Below are 24590 nucleotides of genomic sequence, written 5' to 3' on the forward strand. Positions count from 1 at the left end.
ATGCAAAAGGACAGTGGAGCTGCACAGTCAACTGACACCAGACTACTTATTATGGGCGAGTAAACATGGCGGAACGAAAGACACAACAGAAGGGAAGTGTGGTAGATCGCCCGCTCAGCAAGGGCAAATCGGAGGTAAGAATGTCTGGAAAAGGATGCCTTAGTGGCTTGGATACTAGGGGTTCTTAGGAATTAGGTTAGTTAATGTTTTTCGTCATGGGAAATGTGTTCGATCAGTAAGATTGGGCGATTGTTCTGATGGGATCGTTCGTCTGTACTGTTTTTGTACACAAAATTAGCATTGCCATTGGCAAATAGAAATACAGTTGTCATGTGAAGCCCGATCTCTTCATTCTGTGTTGATATTATGTGACTAAGTTAACAATTGTGGTAAGTATGCCTCCCTTACAGCTTGGGGTAAGTATTCATTGGAGCTGGCATAATCATAAGTAATTGAGATATAAAGCTGTTTTTTTTACTAAATTTTGATTTTTGTCTCTGTTTGTTTTCATCTTGGTGTCAAAGCGCATAGATACTTCTAGTCTAATGTGATTGTGATATGGCACTAAAATGCACTATACATACAAGAATGGTTTATTATTATTATACATTAAAAACAAATTTGCACTCCCCAGTTGCTGTGTGTAAAATGCAGAGAGCCACGCACAAATGCTTTATATGCAAAGACAAAACACAGGCATGCAAATTCTCAGCACATTTGCTCTTTTTTTCCCTTGGATTTTTTTCTCCATAAAATTGAAAAACGCCACCTCCACAAATAATGTATGAACATGATCAAAATTCCCGTTTATTAAAGTTTTGGTTTAATCAAGACCAAGTTGCATGTCTGTAAATATGAACTGGAAGAGACATTTGGCTGTTTTTCAACTGACTGAAAAGAAACACAACCAAGTTTTTGAAGGAATATTAATAGACAAAGTGAAGAAAATACAAACTTTATCTACATTTTCTTCAGGTGAATATCAGTACATTTGCCCTGCTGTTTTCTGAGATGGTGAGTTACTGCCAGAACAGAGTGGGCTCGGTTCCTGAACTCCAAAGCAAGTAAGTATTTGCAGCGCCGATAGACTTTGTTGGTCATTGTGGATGACATGAATATTTGATGGGATTAGACCCAGGAACTGGGGCGCTGTACTCCGTTAAAACAAATTAAAACAGCGATTGTACACAATTAGTTTTTAGAAGGAGTACAGGGGTCGATTTCACAAAAAGTTAGGACTATTCCTAACTTAGGACTAGTCCTAGGAGATATACACATTGCATGGATAGTCCTAAGTTAGGACGAGTAACTGGTCCTAACTCGAGATAAGACTAGTCCTAACTCTTTGTGAAATCCACCCCAGGGGAAATACAAGTTTTCATCAGACTGAAGGGTTCAATATTTTAATAAAAACACAAGGCCACCGGACTTATCGAGTCATGCGCTTACTGGCTTGGTGCTAGAATCAGTGGCCTATGGCCTGCGGTCCAGTGTAAATTTGGAGCACTGACATTTGTACAAATTCATCTGCTCCAAAGTTTCCTATCAAACTCTGTAGTATAATGCTGTGGTTATGAACAAACCTACCATGCTTTGACAACCATCGATTGCAAAGCATTCTTAGTGCCAAAACAAATCTGTTTGTTAGTTTTGTTTCTAACCCTACACACCGATGTGGTAAGCACTGTATACTGAGTGCTTTAGGAGTCCTGTGGAGAGAAATCCACAGACTACTCGGATGGGATTCGGACCAACTACCCACACACTCTTGAGTAGATGTCTGAATTGCCAAATCACTCAAATAGGAAACTGAAATAATCCAAAGTTTACGTGAATGTTTATCTCCCATTTTGAGTGTTTCCCATCCTGATTCATAAAGTTTTCATTGTTTTTAAAAAATCTTTTTAGATTATCTGAAATGGGTCAGCATGTCGGAGTTCGGATTCTGGATCTACTTTTCATCCGAGAGAAAGGTCTGAAGAGAGAAACTAAACTACTCAACATTCTCCTCTTCATTAAGTCTAATGTCTGGAAGGTGTGTACAGCCTGTGCGTAATCTTGTGGCTCTGCTTATCATGAAATTCTTGGGTACTGCAGGCCAAGAATTTTCAACTCTGGTGAAATAATGTCAGGTCTTCATGCTTCGTTTTGAAAGGGCAAAGGCACCAAGACATTTTGTCTTTGGTAAAGGGCACTTTATGTGGACATTTTACATTTCTACTAGAGCATTTCATAAGCACCAAGGCAATGACCAGGGGGCATGGAGGCAATCGCCTTTTGTTGCCTCCGCAAATTATCAGGCCTGTAATGTGTTATATGAGATATTCAAGGTTATGTAAAATAACTGTGATGCTGTGAGGTTGAGTGCAAAATTGGTGTAAGTGTTGTTGAATTTAAAATCAAAATATCAAAATAGCAATTTACCTTTTGGAAGACAACCACCATTTTCATTTTTCAAAGGGTAATTTCAATGGAAAAGTCTTTTGGAAACTTTTGAGGGGGCATCAAGGCCAAGACCCAATGAAGGTCATGGCCTTCGTGCCCTTTTTTTTTATCTGAACAATAGTTATAATAAATTTTTCAAACTTCTTAGGACCAGTCAAAAGGAATAGTCCAAAAGTCCAAGTCAAAGTTGTCTATAAATTTGAAAGATGGCATTTAATAAAAGCTTGAAGACTAGGCTTAACAAATTAATTTGCTCGCTGGCTAGACAACTTAAAAAGTTTTTTTTATACATGTTTGTTTTCAGGTACTGTTTGGCAAGGAAGCTGATAAGCTGGAACATGCTAATGATGATGAGAGAACTTGTATCCTTTGATGACAAAAATTGTGTCTGTGACAATGAATTTTCAATTAGATTTCATATCTTGCTTAAGTTTTTTTAAAGCACACAGACAACACGTCTTGGTGTATCCCAACATATGCATACAACAACAAACCTGTGAAAAAGTTGGCTCGATTGGTCATCAAAGTCGCAAAAGAATAATGAAAGAACAGAACACCCTTACTGTACATAATTCCATTCTCTTAGGTGCATGAGAAAGGCTTCATGCCTTCATGCTCTGATTCAAATTCGTTGGTGACTAATGTGACATATTCCTCTAAAACTACAGTACTTCAAAGGGGGTTGTTTCTCACAAAATGTTATACTATCAACAGCTCTGTGTTGCTTGTTACAATGGAAGGTTTTATTGTCATGAGTTATTACCAGGTGTCGCAAATCTGGGCTACTAAAGTTCCTGCAGACTAGAACAAGTCTTACTAGCCCGAGAAGCTACTTTAAAAAGAGAAGCAGAAGTGCAACGCCTATAAATGATGCAAAACATTTTCTGTACAATTAACTATAAAGTCGTTACAGACCATGTGACATCACATGTTGAAATGAAGAAAGGGGGGCACATCTCGAAACATATGACAAAAAATGTCATGTTTCCCGTATCAAATCGTATGACGAAAAACGATGACAAAAATGTAAAGTTTCTCTGTATTAACAGAAACAGTAGAGTATCTTGCCTGCCAAAAAGGCTCTGAATGTACAAGTTCACTCTTTGTAAAAAAAGAATACATATTTTACACTTGTATTATACAAGGTTTAAAGAAGCTTTTTTTCCTGATCATGAATAATCAGATTACATTATAGAGAAGGAATCACTCGTCAATTATTTTATTTCTGTCCCCAAAGATAAAGGTGAGTGGATTATTTGTAGATTTTTTATCAAAGGGAGAGGTTTAAAGTTTTTTTTTTTTAAAACCAATTGCAATAGTTCAGGGCGAATTATTGAGACATATATGCTCTCATTTAGCAACATTTATTTTTTTATTATGAGCCGAATTTTTCAAACCACAACGTAAGTTTCTGTTGGAGGGAAAAAAAAGATTTTGGAAACAGGGCCTTTATGCTTGCACATTTTTGGGGTCCTTTCAACAAGGTACAACTCCCACACAGGGAGGAATTCTTCCTAAGGAGTTGAAATTACTTCAGGAATTTTTAAGACCAAGTGATAAGGTTATTCATAGTGTGAAGTAAAACAGTAAAAGCCTTTCCAGCACCAGGGCTGTATATTCTCCAGGGAACTGAGCAAGATTACAGGAATGTTGTAACTTATTAGCTCAATGACCAGGGGACTAATGTAAAGCGCATTGATAATGTAAAGCGCATTGATACAGCAAGATTACAGGAATGCTGTAACTTATTGGCTCAACGACCAGGTAACTAATGTGAAGCGCATTGATATGTTAATATTGCAAAATGCGCTATATGAGAACTAGTTCTTCTTATTATTTATAGTAGTAGTAGTTGTAGTGTGTTGTTTGTGTTGGTACTTAGATACATGGTAAAACAAAAAAAAACAGTACTTGTAATTTGTAATTCTTCATCATTACAGTGTGGTTATTGTAGTTAATAACAAAGTGAGAACATAAATATTTACTGCTACAAGGCTCCGTTTCTTGGCTCTGCTTATAAAATCACCGAATTCCGCACTTAGGAACACCGTTCTTCGCTTGCACGGCAACTGCCAAATTTCTGCACTGGCTTGAATGAACCTTGGAATGGACCTTGAAGCAAAAAATTCTAGTAACGTGAAGTACGCATGTGCACAGCTGAAATTTCCTGCTAACCCTTCAAAATCCGCTTACTGTAAGCACAAAATTCCCTGCTTTTATAAGCGTTCATTCTTTGCTTACGGTAAGCAGAACCATGAAATTGAGCCCTTGTCTCACTGAAACATTTAATCTCCCCTTAAAGCACTGTACATACCATTCCATAATCCTGTTGACAGGAGATGATCCAAGTATACAATGGTTTCAAGTCATAGTAATCCCATCTCCTAAGCACTGTATCTTCTTACGGACCTGTTGGACAGTCAGATAATTTTGATCACTTTGGTCAGTGTTTCCTGTTTCTCAAAAACAAATTCTCCGTATGTCCTAAGTACAATATCTCCCCAGAACTGACTGAACACAAATTTAACTGCTTTTTGGTCTGATTATTATATTGGGTCTGCTGTCATCATTGTATGAAAGTTACTGCCAAGGTTTACACTGAAATGAAAGGATTCTGTGGGCTTTTTTAATAACACAATGTCTTCACTGAATTATAACCCTGTTGTGGATGTAGTATTAAAGTCTATTGAATTGAAAACGAAGTGCGTTCAATATACAGATCTTGTGCAGTCAACCATGCATGACGTTTTCTTTTATCATCGGCCGACTAAAAAAAAACTTCTTTGGGTGCATGTAGTGCTATAGTAGTTTGGGTGAACAAGGGTACCGTCTCGTCATGACTTATGGCTACAAATCTGTCCTGTTTAGATAATGCATAAGTTGCTTATAATTAATAGTGACAGACTAAGGCCAAAAAAATAAATACCAATTGATTGCCCCGCCTGCATCCTGTTTGGGGCCTGCATCCTTTTTTTAAATATTTTCGTTTAAAAAAAAAAATAATAATAATGAATGAATCTAACAGGATGCTCTCGAAATATGCGTAACCGTCTGTTTCATAAAACAAAATGAGTGAATGCCTTACAGATACAAGTGAATCTTTTTGCTGTAATAATTCGACCCTGTTAACTCGGGTCCTCATGCAACAAATAGTATAGACATTAAATAGGTTTGCGTTGGGTTCAAACTGTAGAATTTGTGGCCTGTTTGATTTGAAATACTTGGCAGCCATCTTGGGGAATTCTTTTTTTTTAAAAAGGCCCTCATCCTCTTTTGGAAAAATCAACTGGTATTTTTTTTTATTTGGCCTAATAGACTATTTGTTTTTTTACCTGAACACTGATATGTGATAAGCACTGTATACTCAGTACTTTCTCACAAGTCTTGTGGAAAAATACTCACATTCTACTTGTTTGGGATTTGAACCAACATCCCCTGCCAATTCTCAAGCAGATAAATAATAATCTTCATTCCCCGATGCCATTGTTAAACATGTACCTATCGAATGATTGGGGTACTCAATGCTAAATACAGGATTCGAACTGGCTTCTTCTCACTGGGCAAGCTTGGTGGTCTAGTTGTCAAGACATCTGATTTAGAACTTGTGGGTGTTATTGGTTCGAATCCCACTCAAGTAGTAAGCCTGGGAAGCACCGAGTATACGAGTTACAGTTATTGTATAAAGTCAACCCATCATACAGTGGCCAATCATTTCTATTAAATGATACAGACATGACAGAAATCCTTTATATCTTTCATCATAAAAATTGTCCTTTTAATAAATTATTTGGATCGAGCAGCCTTCAATTCTTGAAGACTTGGTTTGACTTGTCACCCAGTGCCCTGTTGGCCAGCCGTTCTGCTGGAAATTCCCACAAGCTTTTGTTCCCTCCCCAATGGCAAGGATACACCATATTCTCTTCATCTTACTGGATTCTATCCCCCCACAATACCCCGCCATTATTTGTCTAAAACGCAGGACCAATTAAGCAACCCGGCCAGTGAATGCTCATTGGATTACCAACTTAATTGGCCGGTACCCTGAATAGCCACACACTTACCTGTCTCAACGTTGAATTCATCCCTTTACCTTGGGAGGGGGTAGTGGCCTAGAGATGCCCACCGTAGGACCACCCACTATCTTGTCCTGATGAAAGGTGTTAGCTTTTGTCTTGCATAGAGCTGGGCGAGTCTTCTGTAACGAGGAAAAAAAACTTAAGAGGATATTATCAGAGACTTAAGATGGGGGATCTTTACTTACAGAACAAAGTCAGCATGTACTCTGAGATAAACTTTGATTTTGTGGTTTAAAAAAAAGGGGTACATTAATGGTGATTACAAGCACAACAGTTCTGATCTCAAATGGGACGGTTTGTTAGGAGGTATTGATATGAAACCCCAGATTGGGGCCACCCCTGTTTAGGGCAACATAAACAGGTAGAGGTGACAGTCACAACAGCTCCGTTTGGCCTTAGACACCATGAGACCCATTCCAAGTTGGTTGTGGGCTTTCTTTGTCTTCTTGCTTGTGGTTGGTTTGGTTAAGGAGAGCCAAACCAACCATTCATGGCTTATGGAAAGGCTTACAAATCATGTCTTTTAAAATGTTGATGTTACAGGTAGAGTCATTGTTAGGTTATAATTGTCAACCTAATGCTGGTTAGTTAAAAATTATCAAGAAATATGCATATTAGTCACCTAGTAAAGTTTCAGGAAAAAAACTGTCACAATATTTTCATCAAGACCGTAAAATCTACCACGATAGAAAGGTGACAGCGGATACCAACCTCTGGACGCATTGAGGGCAGAATTCTAATTGTGGGGGGGGGGGGGGCTCTTATGGCCAAACCTCCAGAATAGAGAATCTGTAAACCTCTAACATCATGTTACTTGTATTCAAGGGAATATCTACTCTTATTTTTCATGAACTTTTCCTTTTTTGTACAAAATGTAGGCACTCCTGTGTCAGGTTACATAAGTAAGCTGATTTGTGGGAAGTCGTGCTTCAAGCATTTCATTTTTTTTTAAGATGACCTACACTTTGCCAGGAGTGTGTCTTTAAAGGCAGTGGACACTATTGGTAATTACTCAAAATAAATATTAGCATAAAATCTTACTTGGTAATAACGAGTAATGGGGAGCTGTTGATAGTATAAAACATTGTGAGAAACGGCTCCCTCTGAAGTAACGTAGTTTTTGAGAAAGAAGTAATTTTCCACGAATTTGATTTTGAGACCTCAGAATCATATTTTGAGGTCTCGAAATCAAGCATCTGAAAGCATGCAACTTCGTGTGACGAGGTTGTTTTTTCTTTCATTATTATCACGCACCATTTCGTCAACCATTTGAGCTCAAATTTTCACAGGTTTGTTATTTTATGCATATGTTGAGATACACCAAGTGAGAAGACTGGTCTTTGACAATTACCAATAGCATCCAGTGTCTTTAATAAAATCTCTAGCATTAAAAAAAAAGCTTACACTGAGTAATTTTGACGCGAGTCTCTGTTTGAGAACTGGAAACGTGCTTATCCGATGATTCAATCACAGATGTGGTCTCCAAATCTTTGGATATTGTCCGCCCTTTGTTTGCAGTGATGATGTGTGGAGGAGCCACACAAATATACAAAATCTCCCCCCTCTTTGCAAAGTAGATCTTGACTCACAGATTGAAAAGGATTACGTAAACAACCATCAGAGGGCCGTCAAGCAAGATATTCATTGTATCTGCCTTCTATTGTGTTAAAAATATCACTTAGTGGTCTTCTGTATTGTGCACGTGTGTGACTGAAGGGCTACTTAACACCCTAGCGATTGCGACAATGTTATCCTTTTCCCCCAATCTCTGTTGTTCTGGGACCTTCCCGTTCCTGTTTGCCGATCCTCTTGGACCTGGGTATAAATTGCAAAATCGCAGACTTCAAAAGACCCATATATTGTTGTTATGTTTGTTTTTGTAAGCGTAAAATAAAAACGAACAAGAGTGCTTTTGTTGGCTGTATTATGAAGCAACCGTGTGAGAAGAAAAAGGGGTGAGGCTCTTCGGAAAGGGAAAGATCTATCTTGTCGTTGCTTGTATTGAGGAGACGAGGTTTAGCTGAACGTTGGGAACAGTGCAGGGATTGTTTGTCGGAGAAGCCATACGATGTCTGAGATGGTGGACAATGCTTCCACAGTTTGCAATTAGAATCAGGAAGACAAAATCCCTTTGTGTGAACTGGCGGGACGCTTTGTGATTGTACTTTCTCCGGCTTTGATCAAGGATACTATCGGTGCAGGAAGACAAACACCGAGCTGTGTTGGTTTTCTTTGATGAGAAGCCGAACCTTAAAGAGGTAGAGATAAAGTCTTGTTTATCGCGGTGTACATATTCTTTCTTCAAGGAGTCGATCTTTTCAAAAGTCAAACAATGAGTTTGTAAATAGTAGAACAAGGGATGGACACCTCCGTCTTGTTGAATTGGGAAAAGAAAGCAAATAAATGACACATTCTTGTTGCCTGACTAGGGTCTTGTATGTTACCAAAAGTCATGACTTGATTGCAATAACACTTTCTTATTACTTAGAACAAGTGCCTCACACATGAAGGTGTGACATTCTAGGCTCTTGTTCAAGACATCATTTTTGGGTGTGTTACATTCACTTATGAAACATTCCTTTCACCTTTCCCATGAAGAATATAATGGGGAACTATTTGCCGTCTTATCAAGAATATGGATCCTTTGGATTCAAATTTATAGAAAAAGGATCCAAAACACCAACTGAGTGGTTTATACCTAAACAAATTCAAAAGACCACAGTCATTTCTTTCAAATTTGTCATTTTTTGGTATTAGACTTCCAACTATTTTGTCATGCATGAAGCTATTTAGTCTTGCAAAGAACGCAATAAATCGACAAAGGTGGCCGACAGAAATTTGCCTGACTAGTGTGAAGGACCTATCACACACATTTTTTTTACCTGAGGCAATCCAGTTTCTACGAAAGGTTTAGAAGTTACATACCAGAAATATATTTGACGTTGTTGTTAATTGTCTGATGGTTTGTACAAAAGAAATGAAATGTCTGAGTTTGGTTTAAATCCGGGAAGATTCAAGTTCCTTGTAGCAAAACGTACTTTCTGTTCTCTCAAAAAAATTACTTTTTTGAAGCTTTGTCTTTCTTTGTAGTTTGGGTGAATGCAGAAATATTTTACATATTTTTGATTCAAATCCTTACAGTCCCAAGTCCCTGACTGTATAAAAGTTCAATAGAAATGAAAGTCTAAATCCGGGAAGACTCAATTTTCTTGAAGGAAAATTAATTTTCTATTCTCTCAATAAAATGAAATTTGTTAAAGCTTCGTCTTTTCTTTGTAATTTGGGGGAATGCAGGAATGTTTTAAATATTTTGATTCAAACCCTTACAGTCTCAAATCCTTCTCTAAATCCCATTGTACTCAAACCTCCCTACTGTCAAGTCGGAGTCAATGTCTTGAGTCTAAAAGGTTGAGTCTGAGTCACTTAAGTTCAACATTATTTTGAAACCTTACCCCAAAAACCTACGGTTATAAACTGAAATTATAATAATAAATAAAGAAAAAGATTGGGCTCACTAATTTGTCATCAATTGTTCCAAAAATTAAAAACCCTATATAAAACAAATGTGAACATACCATTTTTTAATAAGTTATTTAGCTCTTTGATCGGTTGCAAAGGGCATTATACTCTTCACAATATTTTACGACTTTTGAAGAAACTTACGTTTGAATAATTAAGGAGAAAGGGAATAGATAGAGGTCTCATGGGAGTTGCGAAAATGTTACAAAGTCTCTCACCTCACGTTAAAATGATGTAAATTGCCGACATCATCTGCCTTTCCATTTAAAATTTAACTAGTGCAAGTCCCAAGTCAAGTCTGAGTCCAGATTGTTGAGTCATTGACCATCATGACTCGCGCCAGAGTCATCAGAAATGTGACTTGTCAATGTCCGAGTAATAAGTCATGCAAAACTGCTGACGAGACACCATCGCTTGCGTCATTGACAGTTACCCCCAACCTTCTTGTCACTATGGTATGTGATTGCACTCATTGACTGAAGCGACCACCTGTGGAGGTTTTGTCCCAGCCCCAGTCGCTTCTTCTGGGGTGACAATAATTGCTACTAATTACTTAACCAAATGACGTCAATGGTTTTTAATTGTATCCAATAGTAAATAAAAAATAGAGGGGAGGGGGCAGTTTTAATTGGTTAACGCTGTGGCAGATTTGAATAGAGGGAAGCCGGTGTGCGTTTACTCACTCTTTGAAAGTTTTTATCCCGAGCTGAGACATTATGCAAGGGATGTTACAGTCTGTTCACTGTGTGAAAAGAACCGGCCAGGCAATTTGAAAATAGGAATAATGGACCAAGGCCTTGGATAAAGGATGTGAAATTATAAAGGACTTGGTCAGGTCTCTCAGTGTTAACCAGAAAAAAAGTATAATGTGCAACATTAACTGATAAGATAAACGACTACTTTATGGGTCTACCTGTGCAGGTTAAATGCACTGGACACTATTGGTAATTATTCAAAAGAATTGTTAGCATAAAAACTTATTTGGTAACAAGCAATGGAGAGCTGTTGATAGTATAAAACATTGTGAGAAACGGCTCCACTAAAAACAGTTTGAGGTCCCAAAATCAAGCACCTGAAAGCACACGACTTCCTGTTTATTACCACCCTTCCTGGGTGTTTTTTTCTTCCATGATTATCTCGTAACTATGGCAACCAATTGAGCTAAAAAAAATTACAGGTTAAATGCTAAATATTCATATTTGCCAAGTGCGCATGTGCACAAGCCCTGCTAACCTGTGAAATACACTTGACATAAGCCTGGACCTCCCCGCTTCCGTAGGCGCCGATTCTTTGCTTTAAAAATAGGGTCCTGTTTGTTGTATAATCTCACTGGTTACAAGATGCAAAAGTTGGCAGCGTTGTGAAGGATCTCAACACAAAAGTGAATGAGAGTTTTGGGGCGAGTCTAGCCTCCAATACCAGTCTCACGTTATAAATCTATGCTTTGCACCTGGGTAACTGTGTATATTCAGAATCCTTTGATCACCTGGAAGCACAGACTATCCGACCCCATGCCTCTCATGGGAAAAAAGTTTCATCAGTAAAGTGTAAACAGGTGGTCAAGATATTACATTCATTGTAGATGAGGGTGGGGAGTGCAGGTAGTACCTGAAGGGAATTATACTCATTTATGCCAGCTTTTGTTGAAAGTTTTTGTGTTTGTGTGTTTAGGAGATGGAAACACATAGAGTGGTATTTCATTAATAACAGGAGGGTGTTTTTGTAGTTTTCTAATGACTCCGGAGGAACAATCTGCTGGTTTGGTGGTCTCCTGTCAAGATGCCAGCAGCTTTTGTCTCTTCTCGTCTTCTATGAGGAAATCGCTGAAAGGGATCAAAATAACTATCTTGTGTGGTACAATCCCAGGGGAGGATCAAGACGTCATCCGGTGATTGGTCGACATCATTCGTTTTGCCTGATACCACGCCAGTCAATTAGTCAACAGAGGCTTGGTTTAGAAGTGGAAGGAAGCAGTGGATGTTTCAAGCAATTGTTCCATCCTCTTTTCCCTTTCAGCACTGAAGAGCACGAGGGGTCTATGGATATTGTCTACGAGAGGTGATGCCAATTTACAAGAAGTTGACTCCATTAGTTTAACAAAAAATGAGTAGTGGGTTGTCACTTGTCAGAAGAATAGCAGTCTCTATACCAATCAGGTTTCTGAACGCGAGTTGTTGGAGTCTAGCAAAGAACCATCCCTGTCTTAGAGGACTGTATCCCCCCCGTCTCATTTTCAAAAGAGCTCCTCTCATCCGGCGAAACCGCAATTCAAACCACTTCAAGAAGTCACCATGACAGGTGGAGGGTCCACTCAGGGGGACGGATAATTTCCGGATCTTTGTCACCACTTTCTCCCTGACGTTATTATCTATCCGGCAATCTTTTTATTCGCTGCTGATCTTTGTAATCACATCTCAACCTCTGTAGTGTATTATTGTTTGTGGTCTCTCCAGAAGCTGACCACTGCTTCCTCTCCATTGATGGCTGGTTCTCAATCATCCATGACAGGACCACCCAAAAGTTGTTTTCTCTTTTAAATCAGCATCCCCGGTTTTCTCTTGGTCGACCCATCTGTATCATGATGCGGCCATCTTGTTTGTTTCCCCACACATAGAAGTCAATACAACCAAACTGAGGCTGGACGGGGGAGAGCAGTCTGGCCCCTTTTTGGTCAAGTGGAATCAGTAGTTATGATATGCATGAATTGGAAGCAAGACATTGACAAATGTTACTGGTTCGTTGCACATATCTGTCCTTACTCTATGATCTTAGTAGCTAGATCAAGATGCTTGACAACATTATTATCCTTGCTCATCATGCATACTTTAACAGTTCTTCAAAACTTTCCCAACTCCCTGGGGAGCATGCAAACACAACCTGCTTTGAAGTTGAAACAAGTACTGCCTCAGCCCTCTCAGTTTCCCATTTATACACCTGGGTTTAGAGAAGCAATTATGGGTAACTGCCTTGCTAAAGGATATAAGTGTCATGACTTGGAATCGAACCCACACTGCAATGATTCAGTTCAGAGCTTAAGTCTGATGCACTAGACCACTCGGCCAGGACATGCCACAGAAAGCGCAGCACATATTTTTCTTCCATGTTTATTTTTATCAATATAAACCACAAGGGAAACTGACTGGGTAAATTTGTAAATGATTTTGAGGTTGAACAAAGAGTTGACAAGAGTGGGATTCGAACCAACGACCTCCTGATTAACGTGCCGGCGCTCTACCAACTGAGCTATCTAGCCCTATATTGGCGGTGTCCCTATTTTGTCAAACAAAATGTGAAACAAAAAGTCGCATCCCCTTAAAGTGATCCCCTAGCTGCCGCTTCCCAGGTTGTATCGTAATTTGGGTGTGATCCCTGGCTACACGGCAGTTAACGGTTGTATGGCTTCTGACTGGCACCCCCGAAAAAGATATTGACAAAATAGGGACACCGCCAATATAGGGCTAGATAGCTCAGTTGGTAGAGCGCCGGCACGTTAATCCGGAGGTCGTTGGTTCGAATCCCACTCTAGTCAATTCTTTGTTCATCCTCAAAATCATGTTTATTTTTAACCGTACTTCCATGTTTTGTGTATGTTTGCTGAGCACCGGACGTTTTTTTGCCGAGATCCGCAGCAAGAGGTTACAACCCCCTCAAATACTGTGTGAAATGTGCGTGCGTTCTGCTTTGATGTAAATGGGTTACATAGAATGAGTTACATTCACTCAGCTTTGAAGATTTGTAAAGATAAGTAATTGTGGGGTGATATTTCCCAGTCCCTGTGGTTCCATTGTCTGGTGTCACTATGGGATATGATGCTGTTTTTGTAATCATAAATGCACACCTGTATACATGTAGGAAAGTTCAAGAGCAATATAGTCAAAATACATTTCATTGGGATTTCGGGGAATTTTGAAACACCAAGTACGCTGTGTTTTCTTTTATGAGGAAATTGCATGAGTATTAGGGTTGGCCCGTAATTTTGTCAGTGACTTGCCAACAGGTCCAGTTAGCTTGTCCTTTCACTAGTACATCAGCCTTTAAACTTGTTTTATGCGGTATTAAATATGGATGCTTTTTAACTTTGAACTAGGAAGCAAGACCACTTGAAGAGAATTTTGACTGGTCCTCCGGTGTTTTAACTGGCACTCGGCCAGTTACTAAGGGAGAATGCTGGTTATCGCTTCATCAACCTCGCTACAATGGGCAGCGCGCCGTATCACCTGCTAACTCTGCGTATGTCTCTAATCCCTGGGAGGGGAACTTCGATCCGTGTCTTTGATTGGCTATGATACACATGAAATTGGCTATGATAATATGAAACGCTGTGCATCTTCAAAAAGCTCTGTACGTCGAGCAGATGTACAAATTTACTTTTCTGTCTCTGTCTCGCAACACTGACCGCAAAGTTTATGACTTATTATATACACTGTATGTATTCTACAACTTTCCACACAGTGCATCTAGACTGTGCGCGACTAACGCCCAACACAGATCATATCAACCATAGGACTAATTGTAATATCCAATATATTTTGATATTTTAAAGTCACACTTCCAGGGGTTATGATCGAGCAAGGCATGCTGGGAAAAAATGGCGCGTCTAGATCAATCACCCCTGGGAACGAGGTTGTCACTTCATGCACTTAGGGATTAGTCAGGATCTAGAGATATGTTTTAAAAACATTTTCTGGACTACAGACAGTGTCAAAACTATTTACTTCTTAGTCAAAAAATGATTGTATTATTTAAAAAGGAACTCTGCAGTTGAAATGCCAAGAGCACGGTACTTTCACTTAGAATTAGCCAGGATCCAGAGATAGGTCTGTAATATGTTTTTGAATAGACCAAATTGAATAACCCCTTCGTTGCTATGAAGTGGCCACATTGTAGGGCAGGCCGTATACGAGTCTAAACGTGTACATCAATGAAGCATGAGCACGCAGCGTTCCCAGTTGTATTTCTATGGCACACGCACTCATACCCAGTTGTGTTTGACCATTATTTTAGAGGAAACCTATTGTACTTTCTGTTGTTCCTGTATTGAAGCAATCCCTATTGTTTTTTTACACAAATGACTAGTGAGGACCCATGTAAACAAAGAACCGACAAGTGAGGACCTATTGTCCCTATTGACAAATTTCCACGGAAGATGGGCCATACAAACCCACGTACACACACACGCTCACTGACACCATGTTATGGGCAGGTATTTGAATGGTAACGCTATATTTAGTATGCTCTATACAGCTTCCAAATAGTTCACTTCCAAGACTTACATGTATGTCAATGACAGCTAGAACGGGATTCCATAATGAAAAACAGGGTGTCCACAGGATACACACACCCACAGCTTTCTGGTGAAGAGTTTGGCTGTGAATGATTGAGTGTATGAAGTAGAAAACAACTTTTGTGTTCAATAACCCTAAAGTTGTTTCCCCACTGTTTCTATCCCAAACATTTGATGAATTGTTGCTACAACATTCATGACTAAGGACTTGCTTCCAAGAAAAAAAGTGGCACAAAACTGAAACCGTGACTATATAAATGTTAAGCTCCCTTTTATTAAATATTAGCAATTGTTAGTAACTTTCAACACCATGGAGAGCGGTTTAAAAAATCTCTGGTCTTTGAACTTTGTACACAATTTTTGTACATAAAGTTAAAGAAGGAATGCAACAAAAATCAGAAAAAAAAGTTACGAGTGAATATAATAAGCAGAGTGGTCTTAAAGCCATTGGACCCTTTCGGTTCAGAAAAAAAATAAAAGTTCACAGATTTACAAATAACTTACAGGGTTTACAGAAGGCAATGGTGAAAGACTTCTCTTGAAATATTATTCCATGAAATGCTTTACTTTTTGAGAAAACAGCAAAACAATATAAATTCTCGTTAACGAGAATTACAGATTTATTTTAAACACATGTCATGACATGGCAAAACGCGCGGAAACAAGGGTGGGTTTTTCCGTTATTTTCTCCCGACTCCGATGACCGATTGAGCCACAGGTTTGTTATTTGATATAGAAGTTGTGGTACACAAAGTGTGGGCCTTGGACAACACTGTTTACCGAAAGGGTCCAATGGCTTTAAAGAGCTTTCTGTTTTCTGTAAATCTCTTGTTTTCCAGAAACAAGTAACCAGCCAAAATGCCATAAAGTTTACATTGTTGTGACTGGTGCTAAGATATTTTCTGAGAAGTGGTTTCTGCTTAGCAGCTGCGGGCCTATTGCTTATTATTTTCTGTAAAATACTTTCCAATTAATCATCATCAACCATTAGGTATTTAACTTGAATCGACCGCATCTCACCAACAATGATAGTTGAGTAGCTCACACCATTTATCATCTTTAAAAAAAATTGTTTTCTCAGGATGGAAAGTTTCTTTGCAAACGGACGAGCTATGCTCATTGTCTGTTTCCCTTTTCTCTATTTTTCTCTACTTTCACCGGTGACAGGCCAGAATACATCTAACATGAACGCTGAATTATCACAATTTGAGACAACAACACTGGTTACTTAACTGGTTCCCCTTCTTTGCACTCCCCATGCTTGCGATAAAGGCTCGAGTCGTGAAATGACAACAAAAATACGCCACAGGCAAGGAGCTGCGGTGCTTTGTGTTGGCCTTTGTCGGCAGCCAGATCATGGTAGGTAGTGTTGTGGCACATTCTGACCCCGTTGTCTCCAGACAAGTGGGGAGAAAAATCCCAGCAACCTTGGTGAGGTGACTGTACCAGATGAAGGGACAATATTTGAATCGGCATTCAGGGAGGATTAATCGCTTTTCAGGAAGATGACAGCCTTTACCCACTTGACCTTATCTTCGTTTCTTTTCAGTTACAAAATCCCTCGGAAGTAGGAGTTAATTAATCCAGGATGAGGTTTAAAGAATCCAATCAGTGAACATTTTAAAGGAATAACTCAATTGTTGGTAATTGGTAAATTTGAATGGTTGGGAGGGGGAGTAGGTAATAATACACACACTATGCTAGCTGTTGACTGAGTAGTTACTTGCCATCTTTTGTTTGTTCTCGTCAGTTTTTCAGAAATCTTTCATCAATGGTCACAACTCTCTGTCCCTCTGACCCAAAACAGAGATCCTTTAAAATCCAAACCCAACCCAACAGAACAACCACATCTGGATATACTCTCAAAGCTCTAGTTAGAGCCAAGCAAGAAGAGAAGATGATGCAGAAATTTCAGTTTTAGATATTGGAGGAAAACCCCTAGGAGAATTATTGTAGGGAAACCCCACGCAGTCAAGTAGGGACTGAAAACCAAATCCACGTAATAAAATCCAGGATGAGGTTCGAACCATGTCCCATCCAGAGGTGGAAGGCGAGGCAAGACACCAATACATCAATCTAATGCAGCATATCTTGTTTCTAAAATTCAGTACACCATATAAAAAAATCTTTGTCAGCACTCAAAACAGTCTGACAAGTCTCATCTCAGTGTAGCTACTGGTCCCCACTAAAAGGGTTTCGCTGAAAGAAAAAAAGGCTGTGCTCACTGACACTCTAGTATTGTCAACAGGAACAATCTGTTCCATCATGTAACAAAGCCCCAGGTTTACCATCGGGGGACAATAAAAGACCCATTTGTCCATCCAGTTTTTTCCTTTAATAACAAAAAGTTTGCCTGGGTGTCCCTGCTGGGATGAGGGGCCTACTCACAGCAGAGAGAAGAAAAAAGTTCCCTCAATTTCCCTTTACTCCTGGGGTTCTTTGTGGTTTGCTTTTGTGTTGTGGATTGGTGGATCGGTGGATAGTGACTGAAGTCAGACAGCCATCCATATTGTTTGGGAAGGGGGCTTTTTAGCCTCGCAAAGGTAGTTTTAGTGAAAAGGCTGAGGGGACGGGGTATGACTCGAACGTATACACAATGTCTCACAGTTCGTCACTGAAATTTTGATATTTGATGGGTTTAAAAGATTTATTGATGCGTAGGTGTGGACTCATTGTGGAGGAGGGGTGTAAATGGCTTGGCATAATCACAACATGTACGGGTCTTTGTGCACCAATTCCATAGTGCGTTGTCCAGATTTTAGTTTCTGAAAATGTTACTCTAGATTACAAATATTAAGTTTCAGTCTGTATGCAACATAGCGTATGTGCATGTTGATTTGTGGTGTGAATATTTCACCGTTTACAGGTAAAAATCTTGTAACATGTTCAACTGTTCCTGGTTTGATCAGCAGCATGTTGCACCACACCACCCTGTGGTGCTATGTAAAAGGACTAGGTCTCATAATTCAAAGGTAGTCCCACATAGCTTGCAGGTAAATACTGAATGTTAAATTTAAAGCGCTTTGAGCGTCACTGAATAACAGAATGCATGCTGCATAAGAAGCCACTATTATTGCTATTATTACATGTAAAGAACTATCGATTCAAATTCGCAAATTCTTCTTCATGTTTGTCAAACCCTTCATTTCTACTATTGTTAAAGGGCACTGCAATCAGAGGGAACATTAAAATTGTTATCGCACCACAACAATAGTAAAATAACAGTAGTATGATAAATAAATAGTTTTTCGGGGAGCGCTATATCTACAGACGTCTCAAATGTACTTATTTTCATAAATTTAAAGACCGGTTTATGAAGATTATGAGATCAGTTTAGGTAGCACTTCACAATCAATGGTTTACAATGTGCTGCAATGCATTCAGCAGCCACTGCCAGGTAGACCAAGGCAAACTTATGTTTTTAGAAACAAGGGTAAATGGGTTCCCTTACATGCATTAAACGCATTACATGGGACCTACGTCTTTACGTCAGGCATCCGAAAGGACAAAGTTAAAACGGTTAAGGACAAAGGTGTTAAGACTAGGTTCAAACCCAGACTCTGTCGAGTCCAGTGTGCTTGAACCCTCGGTCACGACACACCACAATGCCAATGGCTAGGCGTATGGAGGCAATGGGAGACTTTTGAACGCTAGGTGGCAGCAGACATCTGGTTAACTGCCTATTGTTTACGTACTTCTGATGATGTGCACATTTCTGACAACAATAACCCTGCGAGTCTGCTGTCACGTTGAGGCCTAATGTCAAGATCAATCTTTGGCAAACACGAAGGTGGTGAGAACCCTCTTGGCACTGGTACCCCAAGAAGGTCAGTAGACCAGGAAATCTTAATTTCTCGGGACATCCGCGTCTGATTACGCTTGAACAAATATTATGGAACGACTGTGCGCTGAAAGGTACTGGTGAATGATAAATACATCCGTGTTGTTAATGAACTGGAACATGTGGGTGAGGAATGGGGCTAGAGGGAAATATTTCAAGCCTAGAATTTATTTATTTGACAACGGCCACATTTAATGGCTCTGTTAACTGAAAAATCAGCTCTTACAGTAGTATGAAAATTTATGCTTAATGTAGCAGACTTCGCAGGAAAGGAAAAAAATGCTGTAACTGATCAAGAGGTCGGGCAAGTAGTGCAGCACCAAAATCAGATTCCAACAATTGTGGTGGTGGGTTATTACTGTGATGTTAGCGTCCAGGATACATGTTTACTCTCTGCCTAACACTTACAAAAGATTTTTCATTCTTCTACATTGGTCATAAAATAATTGGTCATGTTTTATCCAGCAGCTAACAAGCTTTCCAATACTACCCAAACCCTTGGGATTAAGAATGACACTAACAATTTCTTAAGTTTAAAAAAGTACACACATTCCAACATGTGGTTGTCCTAGACTTTTGACTTTTTGAGGGTCATATCTGCTACATGTAATAACATTATGTCAAGGAACAATCATTCTTGGGGCATAGGTTAAACAATGTGCTTAGTCACACGATTTTCAGACGCAAAGAATTTTGGGGCGTTTATTTGTGGTTGAATACTTGGAATTAAGGTAGTCTGGCTACCTGTTCTCCAGCCCACACAAATTGACTTGCCACTGAAATTAGGACAATCAATCAAATTGGACAATTGTTGTTTTTTCATTGAGGGCACAATCAGCCACAGTCAATGAACTTGCAGTGACAGATACCGTCAGCAATCACATTTTATTCCTTTATTTTACAATATAAAAGTAGATTTTGGGTTTGGCCGTACCATCATAACCAGAGTGCAACTGTTTGGGTGTTAAGTTACTATCAGGTGTTGGGTTATGTTAGAGTGAGGAGGGAGTTAGGGCTTAAAAGGGAAAGTACATCATTGGTTTTGTTAATAGATGTTGAATTTGCATCAGGGATAAAGAATATTAAATTTTGGTTTTACCCATATAAACTGATGTACTTTCCCCGAGTTCAAAAGGTCACAGCTAATTACTCGGGTGGGATTCGAACCCACGGACTTAGCAATTCTAGAGCAATGTCATACCAAGTGGATGACCGAGATTGCCCGGTACCTAGAGCCAGTTCGAATCCTACGTTTGAGCAGCTGGTACGGCAAATGATTGTTTGTTTGAAAAATAACAAAGTTCCACCCTTTGTAATCTTGAGTGTCTATCATGGAAACCAAAGTTTTTCCCGGCTCAATCTGTTGTCCACGGGTTAATAATAAAAAATAACTAGAAAAACTACAAAATAATTTTTTTTTATTGCAGAGTCTACAACCAATGCTACAATAATAATAGGCATTATGAAGCATTGTATCAAGGTGCCTCACACATTACTTCCACTGTTCATTGGGCCTATTAATTAGCATTCCTGAAACCATCTCAACTCCTTTGGAGTATGCAGCACCAGAAGCCAATATGGCACACATCTGACTAATTATTCATTCATGCCAACAATTTCTATCCATTTTACACCTGGGTGGTGAGAAGCAATGTGTTGTATTTAAAACTAATAAGTAATCTGGAGAAAGCACAGTGCTTGAACTCAACACAACACAACACTTCTTCATTCATCAGCCTTTTGTATTTGTTTACATTCTTTCAACACTTGTCAACATGGCACCTGTATCTCAGCCGTTGCATGAGGGCACTATTACAGTTTTCATGAACACAACACAATTACAATGTAGTACCTTGCCAGAGAACAGAAGTGTCATGACCAGGATTCAAATATTCTCATGTCTCTCCCAGGACTCTAGTTAGATGCTCGAGCCACATGAAATAAGGTTTGTTAATTTTCTCAACTTAATCCCCTCTTGTCTCTCTTCATTCTTCCTATACAGGTAGTTTGAATTGTGCAGCATTCACAGCGGGCATTGTAGAATCAATACTATCAGGTTGCAACTTTGTAAGTAATCGTTTCTCTTCAAACTTCAAATTTAGAATTTTCATTCAAATCTAAGGAGTGTTGACCAAAGTAGTAACAGGCAGGCTTTGAAATAACCCACTGTACAAATTTATATTCTCCTCATAGAGGTGCCCCTTTTATGATACCCAAGCCTATATTCGTATGGACTGTGAAAGGGGTAACCCTGTTTCAGGGCAGGTGGCAACGGCCTCTGGACAAATAATTGTAGCCCACACCTTGAAGGGGCGTTGTGTGTCAGGCGACTTCATAAAAAAAAAGATTTACAAAAAAGAGGGAAAGTGATTTTCAAGGCCGGAACTGTTTTTTTCTTAGGTGTGCAACTTTCTTTTAACATCGTAAGTCTTCAGAGAGGGGTTTGGATTTTTAAGGTCGATTACCCTGGACAGTTTAGTGCGGGGGACGGATAATTTTAGCTGTAATTGAAACATGGAAGTCACCAAGTGATTTGGTAGAGCTTTCCTGTTGATTGGGCAAACCAATAGACAGGTGTTGTCTGAAGCAGCTCACCACAAACACGTTCACTCCCTGAATCAAGGAATTGACCAATTTACCAAGAGAATTCTGCGTTCTCATTATGGCTGTCTGACTGTGGTCATGTTACCTTAGTATAATACTAGTAATGCATGCTGTACAAACCGGTACCCGACCGTTTAGCAGTGCCCGTCCCCAGAGACTCTGTCCCCCATATGGGAAATTAACATGGGATGGAGGAGGCAGATTCAAGAGGGCGCTATCAGAAGAAGTTTGTACACACTCCACTGTTTAAAGGGGGGGAGGAGACAAAATCATCAATGATAAAGGCCACTTGTTCTGCGGAAAACAGAGTTTAAGGTTGAGATTTTCTTTTGGTTGATGATTTTAAAATTATTATTATTATTATTTTTTTTTTTTGCAGCCGGCCAAGGTCACGGCTCATTGGCACAAGGGTACCACCTTCATGATTAAGTTTGAGGATTCCGTCCTAGCAAGAGATAAGGCATTGGATCAACGATAGCCAAATACAGTTATTGCATGCTCTTAGTCTTAGTCTATTAAAACTATAACCCCTTTGAAACATTCACTTGGAATGGATCCTTCCTCACTCTAACAAAACCCAACACAATATGGTTACTTAACACCAAAGCTTGAATTATGGTGGTATGCTGGATTCAATGTAAAGCATTCAGTTTACTATAATAACACAAAGTTTGGGTTTTGATAGGTTTGGGGTGGTTAAGGTTAAGTTCTTGGTCCAACAAAATCAAACGAAACATGCTGTTGGATATTGATGGGCTGGGATGGGGTGGTTAGGGTTTAGTCCAACAAAATCAAACAAAACTTGCTGTTGGATCTTGATGAGTTGGGTGGTTAGGGTTCGGTCCTCAGTCCAACAGAATCAAACAAGCTTGCCCTTGGATTTTGAACAGAATCAAACAAACACACTGTTGGATTTTGATGGCTTGGGTGGTTGGGGTTCAGTGACAGTTGTCGGTCCAACAGAATTAAGCAAAACATGCTGTTGGATTTTGATGGCTTGGGGTGGGTGGTATAGGGTTCAATCGTCAGTTCCCCAAAAAAATCACATAAAAAATGTTGTTGGATTTTGATGGATTGGTATCGTAAAGGTTCAAGTGGGCAATAGTTAAATAGTATCTTCACATTCTATGTGGTGAACCAACAGTCTCTGGTGTACAGTGTTGGTGTAGAAAAAAAAACCAACGCACAGGTACTCCTGTGAAACATACTCATTAAGGGTTTACCTTCCCACTTAGATACAAGCAGTGATTCCAAAGTTACAGTAAACATGAAGCTAAGGCTCTGATGAGAACTTTTTGAAATCGCTATCGCAAAGATTATTTGGTGTAAAATCTGGAAAAGGTAACCATTTAGAATGGATTAATATTGTCTTTATGTCGTTTGTGAACAAAGCTTGAGTTTTATTATTATTTCAGCACCAATGTTTAATAAAATCGCAACCAGAAAGATTATTTGGTATACAATCTGGAAAAAGTCAAAACCATTTAGAATGGATTTATATTGTCTTTATGAATTTTGTGAGAAAAGTTTGAGTTTTATTATTATTTCATAAGGAAGTGATAGTTTGATAATCTTGCTGGAAGCAGAGATGTCATGTGTGGCTCAGGCTAGACAGAAGCAGAGTCATTACTTGTAAATGTCTGGTCCTAAGCTAAGTCATCAATGATACACAAGGTGCGTTCGATTGTGTTGACCACGCCTTTCTCACTCGGGTGAGCACCTGAGAAGAGCTAATCGAACAATCACTCACCCTCTCGTGGTGACGTCATGTGCCTGAGGCCAGCCCCAAGTGACCCACTCCACCAGCAAGGCACTTGGGGCTTACCCAGGTAAGCCCCTGGACTGTTGTCAAAGCTATTCGAATGTACCGGGGGAAGAACCAGGGTCGACCCAGGGAAGCTAATCAAACGCACCCACAGAAATACTTAACTTGTAAATTGTATTCTTGTGAAATACTATTTAAAATCGTGGAAATTAAGTTGTTTTCGTAAAAGAATATATACACAGTATTAGGTATTGATAAACTTCAAGAGAATTTGTTTTGTTATATGTAAAGACTTGACACTTTAAAGTGTTACTGGTTAATGTTGTTATTAAGAAACTATTAAAGATTTGTAAGGCATAAGAAGAAGAAATAGTTGTGGTCTTAAATGTTTTTGTTAAGGTGTGCATGGATCAAAGAAAATAGAGTAATTTATCCTGTCATGTTTTTGCACCATTGATTTATATGCTTCACTTAGGGTGACATTTTAAGGAAACTTGAATTAGCATGGGAAATGGATTGATATATTTCGAGATTCACTTGCTGTCCGACTTTGAAAAACATTACCAAAAATAATCATGATGTGTTAACTTTATGTTCGCTTATCTGGAGAGGGGGTGGGGGGGGGGGAATCAGCAGTTTCAGGGTACGTTTTCTTTATGATAATTCTGAGGAAAAAAAACACTTTAAATCGATACAGGTATGTGAGTAAGTGTCTATGAAAGAAGAGGAAAAGATAATATTCCTATACTTTTGTACACAGAAAGGGAAAAAAAAAGAAGAGGAAATCAGCTTAAAAGAGGAAATCGCATATGCCTTTCATTGAAGCAGGGCTCGAAGTTGGGTAACAAGTCCTTAAAATCTATTCTTTTAAAATGCTTCACAAATCCAACCACTTGACTAACAACAACAAGTTCTTATATAGCGCATTTCACAATAACCGTATCAATGCGCTCTACATTAGTGCCTTGGTCATTGGGCCAATAACATACCCTTTTTAATGTTTCTCAGCTCCCTGGGGAGTTTACAGCCCTGAGCTGCCTGTAAGGCGCTTGTGGC

At 39.2% G+C, this 24590-nt stretch overlaps 2 protein-coding genes across 2 annotated transcripts in view; one reads left to right on the forward strand and one right to left on the reverse strand.

Moving 5' to 3' along the window:
* The window catches only part of LOC139945746 (A disintegrin and metalloproteinase with thrombospondin motifs 6-like), a 100982-nt gene extending 96207 nt beyond the window's left edge, over positions 1-4775 (reverse strand). The window contains exon 1 of the mRNA XM_071943134.1: positions 4760-4775. The gene's annotated coding sequence lies outside the window, so the exon portion shown is untranslated. The remainder of the gene's footprint in view (positions 1-4759) is intronic.
* LOC139945747 (trafficking protein particle complex subunit 5-like) lies at positions 2-23892 on the forward strand. Its single transcript, XM_071943137.1, has 7 exons — positions 2-134; positions 976-1064; positions 1909-2035; positions 2750-2807; positions 3629-3688; positions 21168-21232; positions 22149-23892. The coding sequence occupies exons 1-7, from the start codon at positions 66-68 to the stop codon at positions 22245-22247; spliced, it is 567 nt and encodes a 188-aa protein (XP_071799238.1). The 5' UTR covers positions 2-65; the 3' UTR covers positions 22248-23892.
* Positions 23893-24590: the final 698 nt, after the last annotated feature.

The sequence above is a fragment of the Asterias amurensis genome, chromosome 13 (genome assembly GCF_032118995.1).
Source record: "Asterias amurensis chromosome 13, ASM3211899v1".
Lineage (NCBI taxonomy): Eukaryota > Metazoa > Echinodermata > Asteroidea > Forcipulatida > Asteriidae > Asterias > Asterias amurensis.

What these genes read in the sequence shown, in the direction of transcription:
- LOC139945747 (XM_071943137.1), top strand. Translation starts at nt 66, where the DNA reads ATGGCGGAACGAAAGACACAACAGAAGGGAAGTGTGGTAGATCGCCCG. An exon ending in TCAGCAAGGGCAAATCGGAG is followed by an intron (nt 135 to 975) that starts GTAAGAATGTCT and finishes CATTTTCTTCAG; the next exon opens with GTGAATATCAGTACATTTGC. An exon ending in TAATGATGATGAGAGAACTT is followed by an intron (nt 2,808 to 3,628) that starts GTATCCTTTGAT and finishes ATGAATAATCAG; the next exon opens with ATTACATTATAGAGAAGGAA.